The sequence below is a fragment of the Glycine max genome, chromosome 13, assembly GCF_000004515.6.
Source record: "Glycine max cultivar Williams 82 chromosome 13, Glycine_max_v4.0, whole genome shotgun sequence".
Taxonomy (NCBI): domain Eukaryota; kingdom Viridiplantae; phylum Streptophyta; class Magnoliopsida; order Fabales; family Fabaceae; genus Glycine; species Glycine max.
Genome location: NC_038249.2, coordinates 2,874,729 through 2,884,204, shown reverse-complemented (window position 1 = coordinate 2,884,204; position 9,476 = coordinate 2,874,729). Strand labels below are relative to the sequence as shown.

Here is a 9,476-nt window from a genome sequence, read left to right as displayed (position 1 = left end):
ATTGACGATCAACTCTCGCCCTCCTTACTGAACGAATACAAGATGTTATATTATCAATATAATATTTTGTTACCCACACACATGCAATCAATTAAAAATTATATCTCTACCAAAAGTCATTGATACAAGATGAAAAATATAAATTTTTTAGCCTAATAAAATGTAAACTAAAAATCTTTTTTACTAATAATTATACAAGAGTTTAATTTATATCCATCATCATCAACCAATTAAAAATTATAATATAATTTTAAGATAATTATTATAAAAATAAATAAATTTATCGAATATAACAATTTATAATTAGACGGTACTATAAAAAAAATTACACTTAAATCCAATAATAAAATTAATATTTGCTTGTATTAATCACCAAATTAAAGTGATGGAAATTGGAAATGAAGTTTTACTGAGATTAATTTCTTGCTCTATTGAATGATATGATGAAAGAGCATGTATATGTTGTTGAGGTTTATCCAAAACAAAAGTAGATGTGGAAATTGGAATAGCCAAAGCCATAGCCATACGGCAGTACCCACCCTTGCAGTGTTGACTATGCTGCTAGCTCAACCCATTTTCCTCTCTCGCAACTTTCCCACTCTCAACAACCGAAACTCGAGAACTTCTCTTCAACTTCACAACCCTCCTGCACTCATAAGAGTTTCACCGCAAAGAACGCCAATAATAGCCTCTTCTGGTTGTTTTGGTTGCTTCGTAAAACCGCTTGATGTCAGAACCAAAACCTCGCTGGGTGCGTTTTTTAAGAAAAGAAAGGGTTGTGCACATATTTGCCATAGTTTGAAGGAAGAGAGCGAGGTTGGTGGGAATGGCAATAATGGAAGAGACTGGACGACCTCCATTTTGCTCTTTCTACTGTGGGCTGCGCTAATGTACTATGTTTTCTTTCTCACCCCAAACCAGACCCCGGTATGTCCCTACCTATTGCTTTCTAATCTCCGGTGTGTGTTTGGACGAGCGTCCACAAAATTCTTTTAATTTTTTTTGTATCCATGTTATTGGTACGGAATGAATTCATGCCAATGACCTGACAGACTATCTTTTTTTCATTCATAATTTTCGAACTCAAAGACTGGTTGGTAATTCATTTTAAATTTGTAAAATTGATTTTAGCTAAAATTGTGGAACCAAACATGGGAAAATTTTACCTCGAATCACAGTAACTTCGACGACGTTAAACCAAACACTGCTAATAATCGCCTGGTGGAGGCATATGAATAAGTTAGGAGTCCCACACTAAATTAAGAAAAGAAAAGAAACATGATGGACTAGTCTTTTGCGTAAGATTCTGCATTTGTGCTGAAGTCATAATAATCTCCACATTCATAGTTTTTTTTATTTTTTTTTTACAATTTCCATTTCTCTAGTTATTTTTTGGAGCAAACCACTTTAGTTTTTGCTGTTAGTGGAAAAGTAATAGAAAGGGACTAGAGTGAATGATATTTTACAAAATGAAGGATTAAAGTTATGTTTCTTATAGATGGTAGAAGTTTTAAGAATTTAATCAGAAAACACTTTCACACCATCAACAAATTATTAAATTGTAATGTATGAAGTATCATAATATTGTTAACTTTTGTAATAGTTACTTTTTTTTGAATATTTTGTAATAGTAATTACTTTGAAAGTCATAATTAACATGATTTCTAATTTCTAATAGCTGGACAGAGTAAAATCAAACTCAGTTTTAAAATGCCCGAGTAACATTAGAATCTTCAATATGGTTATATCCATTGTTTGTTATCATTTTGGGTTGGAGATTGGTTTTAATAGTGGTTTGGAAGGTAATTTCTACAATTTCAGTAACAATTTAAAACCATGATTTGGAGCATCTGTTTTATTTGACAGAGAAGAAAAAGTAAATGGTGCTATCTCTGTGTTCTTCAAAATTATGATAACTGTCATTCTTGGGCCCCTAATGCTTCCAAAATTCTTTATCTGTGCCGAAAAAGAATGAAAATATATAACTTCTGCATCGGTCAGTGGTCACATCAGTTGTTTGACCAGCCTGTTTTATGCTAGTGTAGGCTTAGACTGTGTACATCTTTAGGTATTCAGCATACTCTTTGGTCCTCTTGTGAGAGCACCAAAGTAGCCTTTGCAGCTTCTATCTCCATTCTCCCCATGCCTTTATTTTTCCTTTCCTTTTGTTTTAATCAGTGAGGTTACTTTTTTTTTTCCTCATTCAGTCAAGGGACACGTATTTCTTGAAAAAGCTCCTGAATCTGAAAGGAGATGATGGTTTCAGAATGAATGAAGTGCTAGTATCATTGTGGTATTTAATGGGCTTGTGGCCATTGGTATATAGCATGCTCTTGCTTCCAACCGGAAGAAGGTACTTCCCTTTGATTTATAGTTGTCTCTAACATAAATAATATGGTTTCTTTGATCAGATTTCAAACCACTCATAAGATTCTATATATTAGCTTAAGTTTTTTGGCGAGTTGTCCTTGACATGGTAAGCTGTAAGGGACTTTGTCAAGGATTAAATCTCTTAAAAGCTTAAGTTGTTATGTCAAGGTTCATGAATAGTTTCATAAAAATCTTTGCCATGCATCTAAGATTACTTGCTTTTGTGAAATTATAAAATCAATTGGATGGTTGATGATCCAGGCTTCTTAAACAGGATCGGTATTTTGAATCAAGGTTGTCAAACCAAGATTCAAATTATGAATAGTAAATTGTATTGAATTATAAGATTCAGATACAAAGAAAAAAACTTCAAATATTTTATACAGATGATGTATAATGCTCAATGTAACAATTTTAAACTAGAAGTAGATAAAACAACTAAACCATAAGTGTCTCAAAACACAATTATAAGTCATAACTGAGTGTGTGAAGCCTCTATCTTCGAAGAATGAAAACAGAGCAGTGGAATAGTCAAATAGAGTGCATGCATTAAAAGAATGAGTTGTGGGATAATTAAATAGGATAAATGGACTAGTGAGTAACTATTATCACAGAAATTGGTGGAATAGAAGAAATGCAAGGCAATGGAATTTGTATTTATTGGAGATAACTGTGAAATTGCTGCATACAGAAATGTAGATGACAGAAAGTTAAGAAGTGGAGATGGGAGTCTAACTAGAGAAGAGAGTGAGAGAGAAATTGAAGTCACTCATACTATTTTCCCCTCCTATGGCATTCCCTTATATTCCTTCCGCATTCAATAATGAACTCTGATTCCTATTGCGTGAGCTCATTCTTGGTGCCTTAATTTGAGCATCATCCTCCACATGTCCTTGTCCTCTAACTAATTTGATTCCTGCTAAATTGCTCATGTGACTGTCACTTGTTGTATGGCTGACTTCATCGTGCAATTTTCCCATTTTCTGGCCTTTCTATTTTTTTAAAGGAAAGAATTGGATATCATTCATTAGAAGAAAAAGAATTTACATCTGCTAAAAGGAGGGAATCAACTGATAAGGTGATTCCTCCATCCAGTATTTTTCCTTAAACATGAAAGCCAAATTGGCTAAACTATCAGCAACTCTATTTCCTGTTCTTTTGACAAAGTTAAGTCTCAAGAAAGAAAATTCCAGTTCTATGACTTTGCAGTCAGCAACAATGTCCTCAAAGTAGGAAGCTTGATCCTTGCGTCTACTTTTCTGCTAGGCTTGGTACGGCTGGAGGCAATCTGTCTCTATCACCACCGAATTCAACATTAAATCTTTAGCTACCTGTATGGCCCATCTTAAACAAAGAGACCCAACTACTTTCGGGGGATGGCATGAGGTTACACTTGTGTAGCACATGCAATAACATTTCCATTGAGATCTCTGCAAACTAGCCCCATCCCAATGCCTTCATCTTGTCTTATAGCAACATCTATATTCATTTTAAATTCCTCTTCCTGACTTGGTGGGTTCCATATTCTTGGATGCTGATGCTGGTTAGACCTTTGGGCCTCTCTCATTTGTTCTCATGACATAATGCTCCTTAAATTATTTTTCATTTATAAGACTTAGTTTCTTTACTAGAATTGGTGAACAAAAAATAAAAATAAAAATAAAATAAAATAAATTAATGAACCAAATTGTGTGGTTTGTATTGGTAATACAAATTTGCACTGATTCATTCATATATCATAAGATTGAAGGTCATTTGAGATTCATTGTAATATTCAAATCGTTGGCTAGCCAAATCATACAATTCAAATTGTTGTAAATTTAGATTTAATTTGCAAATAGATAATTCTTCAAGCCTTGCTACCCTCCCTTGTGTCAAACCATCAAAACATGAACACTGATGAACTGGAAATCTGTGATGTAACATTTGACCCTTGTTTTAAAGTGAGTACAATAGAATTTTGTTTCAGGATGAATACAGTTTTAATCTCAATACTCTGCAGTTTTATCTAATATACTCAGTTGAAACCACTCCTTTTTTATTTGACCCAATGGTAGTTTGAAATAACATACCCCATCCCTGCTATTTTAATTCCACATTACTGCTGTGTTAATTACATTACTGCTTTGAATGCCATTTCAAGAACATTAAAAGTTGCCAGATGTAGCATATTATATTGAGAATGAATGATATAGTATTTTAATTTGTATATGTCCTATTTGACAATGCCAGAAGCTGGTTTCATATCTTCCATTTGTTGTTCTACAGCTCAAAAAACAATATTCCTGTATGGCCATTCCTGATACTTTCATGTTTTGGTGGTGCATATGTTCTTCTTCCATATTTCGTACTTTGGAAACCGCCAGCTCCTCCTGTCGAAGAAACTCAGCTTAAAACATGGCCTTTGAATTTCCTGGAATCAAAAGTAACTGCAATGGTAATGCTCATCTCAACCTCATCTTGCAGAGAAATCATAGTAATCTAAATAATGATTCCATGGTTAGCTGACTTTGCTTAGGTTAAGGCCTAAGAAAAAACACCTGATTGCAGTCATGTTTATTTTTTGAGAAAACCTTAAAATATTTTTAAATCATCATTTATTTTATTCTTTTTGGTAAATTCAATTTGCTTAACCATAGTTCAATTGCTGCAGCAAAGCACCCCCTATTTGAGCTTTGCTCTTTTTTTAAATCTTTTGACTCTGCAATGACAATCAAATAATGCTTTATCTTAATACAATATATATTTGAATTGAAAAATGATTAACAAATGCCATGGCAAACGTTGCATTTATAGTGTTCTGTATAATAACATCATAATTGTATACCACAAACAAACTCACACACTACCTGGAAATCTCGCATTTAATAGTCCTATATTATGTAGTATAGTTTGTTAAAAACAAACTACAAATATTGGGAAGGTTTTCATATAGAAAGACTTTTTAGCCTTAATATTAGAGGAATCAATCTTTCCTTGATATTTTATATTTCCTCTTCCCATTATTTTTATTCTTGAACATACCCAATCAATAAAAGCAGTATATGAAGCTGGGAATGTAACAAATAAATTTCACAGTGAAACTGAACTAACCATTATTGTTTAGAATAGTTTTTAAAACCCCTAAATCAAGAGATTTCCTTTAGCAATTAGCATATATTAATTCTTATGGAAAGGGATTAAGACTTCCCTTCCTATTGACTATTTTTTGTTATATTTAATTGGAGCATGTAACTTATCTTACTTGCACATCAGATATCACTTGCGGCAGGGGTAGCCATCATAACTTATGCTGGTCTAGCTGGACAAGATGTGTGGAAAGAATTTTACCAGTACTTCAGGGAAAGCAAATTTGTAAGTTCATACTCGGCATTCAAGAAGCTGGCATGACTATTCATTGTGTCTATCTATAACTATTATAAAGGGGATAACCTCATTGAATCTCCACTTTTTTTTGGATATTTTTATCCTCAACTATTATAAACTACTCCACTATTCTATTTTAACCTCCAACTTCAGTTACATTTTAAAAAATATATATACCCAACTATATAATATACAACTAACCTCTAACTTAAGGCACAGACTGCCTATTTTTACACTAGTTCATTATAGAAGCTTTAGCAATGCCATAAGACTTTTCTGTTCTTGCCATGCTGATCTTTGATCATGTAGAATCAATAATGGAGTCTAATGAGACCTAGTAACTAGGCCAAATTTATGGCTAAATTAGAATACATGTTCTTATGCACTCATCTTCCTAAAATAGGAAATTGGCAATACTCTTAAGGGGCTAAAATCAGGTTTTCATGTTGCAGATCCATATTACGTCCATTGATTTTATTATACTTTCCACATTTGCACCGTTTTGGGTTTACAACGATATGACTGCTCGAAAACGGTATGCTCCTTGCCATATTCATATAAGTTTTTATTCCAATGTTTACACAGACCCTAGTCCTAGTTATATAAATGACAATCTAGCATATATTTTAATGCTAGTTCAATATGCAGGTTTGACAAAGGTTCTTGGCTCCTTCCCATATCATTGATACCATTTTTAGGGCCTGGTTTATACCTTCTCCTGCGGCCATCATTATCAACAGTGGCCATTTCACAGACTCCTGTTGAGCCAGAGTAAAATTTCATGTGATTACTGTCAAGTGCCAACAATACAAATACACATTTTCTATGCAACAAAATTGAATTTGATTTCAAGTTTGGTTCAGAAAGACAATTCACCTACAACACGGTGAGAGCAGCTTGCCACCCTACTTACTAGTCCATAAAAATATTGAGATCCATCAGCTTATGCATCATCTGGGGAGATGGAAACTTCTTCTGCTGTATGTAATAATTTCATGGAGAGAAGTTTCACATTTACCTACATTTTTACTAGATGAGATCCAGTTTCTAAGAAACAGCAATATTGCTTCTGTGACATTATTTACCCAATCATAATCTAAGTGCTCAAGTAACTCTAGGAAAAATTCCATTTTAAGGTCTTTCGAAGTGCTTATTTCATTGAAAGGTTATGCTGTCCTTTTTATTTTGGGAGTTATATTTTACACCACTTTTTATTAATTTATTATTATTATACTAATTGCATTACCCTTTATTTTTTTAACTGTTAGTTTCAAAATTACCCCTGTCCAGATTTACAAATCATTACTGGAAATTTAATTCCGGAATTACATATCGCTTTTGAAATTTAATTACTGAAAAACATTGAATTAGAGTATTTAAAAAACCCTTCTGGAACTATAATTTTAGAATGTATAAGCACTTCCAAAATTAAATTTGCAGGATTGATATATGTAAACTACTTTCAAAGCTAAATTTTCACAATAGTATTTAATAAAAAACTTAAAAAAAGTTTTTTATTAAATACTATTGTGAAAATTTAGCTACATTTCGAAATTAAAATTCATAAAGTGTTTAAAAACTCTTTTAGAACTTTTAATTTCAAAATGTATTTATGCTCTTTCCAAAAATTAATTCTAAAACCTAAATTAAATTGATGCAAGTATTTAATATATTTTGGAAATAAAATTCTAGAGGAAGTGGCATATTCACCTTGTTTAATAGGTGTAATTTTAAAATAAAAGTTGAAAAAAAGGTTAAGTTATTATGTAGATCCTGAACTAGATGAAAGTTTTTAAATAACTACAATTTTCTTAATTACTCTAAACTAAAAAAAAAATAGTTCTCTGAAGTTAGCTTTTTACGGCTTAAAAGCACCAACAAATGACAATTTATGGCAGTTTTAAAATCTTTTTTTTTAGAGAAGGCAGATTTAAAAACCTTAAAATATTTTGTCTTAGTTCTTTGGCTCATCAGAAGGAAGAGGTCCTACTAATCTAGAGTTCACCTAGGAGGCAAGTAAAGTTTGATAAAAAAATTATTTTCACGAAGGATTGAACTCGGGTAGTACTTTAATGATTCAATCTTAATTTCAGTACATTTATCACTTGTGTTCAATCACTTGGTTAAGTCTTAGAGATTTAATTAAAGAGGTTTACATAATGAAACACTCAATTGAAAAAATTTAGAAGTTTATTTAAAAGTTCTCAACTAGTTAAGAAACCTACTTAGTAATTAAACAAAAAAATAAAATAAAATATCATGTAATTAGTAAAAAAAAATGGTGGTGCATAAGGCAATTGCTTTGTGCACCCAACACTAGATGAACAATTTCAATATTACTCTTTCGTAAAACTGATAAGAATTGTGAATCCGTAATAACTTTACGGATTGACAATCCGTAAGGCCATTATGGATTGACAATCCGTAAGCTCATTACGGATTCACAATCGAGTGCTGCTAGGTGCACCCAGCATTATTGCTGGTGCACCCAACAATTAAGAGGAAAAGACAAATTTACCCTGGGCTAATTAATTTTAAAAAAAAACTGTTCATTTCCGCCATTTCTGCTTCTTCCTCGCCATTCCTGCTTCTTCGTGACCTTCATTCTTCCTTCTTCTTCCTCTCAAAAAAACTTGAGCACGATCTTTTTCTGCGTCTTCTTCGTGACCTTCCAATCGCGTGTTCTTCGTCTTCTTCGTGACCTTCGTTCGTCTTCTTCTTCGTGGGTGTTGACGGTGGTGTTGCTGCATCCTCGCGTCGGCATTGTCGAGGTAAGTTCCTCTTCGTCTTCGTCTCCGCCATGGGTGTTGATAGGGAAGGTTACGAATCAACTTGATCTGGAAGGTTTGTAAACACAATTTTCGGATCAAGTTGATTTGTAAAATTTTCCAAATCAACATGATCCAGAAAATTTTACGGATCAACTTGATCCGGAAATTGTGTTTACACCTTTTCTTTATTACGGATCACATTGATCCGTAAGCTTATTTTGAATCATGTTGATCCAGAAAAGCTTACGGATCAACTTGATCCGTAAGTAGTGTAGAACCAGCTTACGAATCATGTTGATCTGGAAGTTGTCTGAAACTGCATTTTTAAAATTGCTAATTCTGAATTTTGTGTGTTTTTTATTCTGAAATTTGCAGCTTACTTCATCAAGGCTATTTCTTTAATACAAGGTCTTCGTTTGAACTCTGAACAAGGTGAGTACTTGATATATTTGACGAATTTTTTTTTCAACGTTTAGCATTACTTTGGTAGAATAGTAAATATTGGTTGTAATTTGGATCATTCTTATTAGATTGTTGTTACAATTTGTTTTGACCTTAGTCACAATTTGGTTGTAAATAATGACATGTTGACATATAGATAGATAAATAGTATTGTTTGATTAGCATGAATTATGATTATATATAGATATCCTCTTTTAGGGAATTAGCCAAATAGTATATATTGATTAACATGAATTATGATTATATTGACATGTAAATAGTCAATGTTACATTCAACCATGTTCTCCTCCAGTAACCACTAATTCAAGAAAATGACTTAAGACTTCACTCATCCACTGAAGCTTATGAGGGTACACACAGATAAGCAACCAAGGTTTCAGCATCCCTTCTAAATTCCAATCACGCAGAGAAGCAACCAAGGACTAACTTACATAGATCTAAATCTACTCAATTTCTACTAAAGAACAATCATATCCAAATAGTATATATTGATTAGCATGAATTATG

General features: G+C 32.7%; 1 protein-coding gene across 1 annotated transcript; it reads left to right on the top strand.

Annotated features, from left to right (window-relative positions):
- Nucleotides 1–464: 464 nt before the first annotated feature.
- LOC100802797 (uncharacterized) lies at nucleotides 465–6,860 on the top strand. The gene is made up of 6 exons (XM_003542141.5): nucleotides 465–927; nucleotides 2,208–2,353; nucleotides 4,639–4,807; nucleotides 5,626–5,724; nucleotides 6,189–6,271; nucleotides 6,385–6,860. Exons 1-6 carry the CDS (start codon nucleotides 556–558, stop codon nucleotides 6,509–6,511), a joined length of 996 nt encoding a protein of 331 aa, XP_003542189.1. The 5' UTR covers nucleotides 465–555; the 3' UTR covers nucleotides 6,512–6,860.
- The last annotated feature ends 2,616 nt before the right edge of the window (nucleotides 6,861–9,476 follow it).

Coding starts and splice junctions, on each gene's coding strand:
- LOC100802797 (XM_003542141.5), top strand. CDS start 556: ATGCTGCTAGCTCAACCCATTTTCCTCTCTCGCAACTTTCCCACTCTC. Junction 928..2,207: donor TCACCCCAAACCAGACCCCG/GTATGTCCCTAC, acceptor TTCCTCATTCAG/TCAAGGGACACGTATTTCTT. Junction 4,808..5,625: donor AATCAAAAGTAACTGCAATG/GTAATGCTCATC, acceptor CTTGCACATCAG/ATATCACTTGCGGCAGGGGT.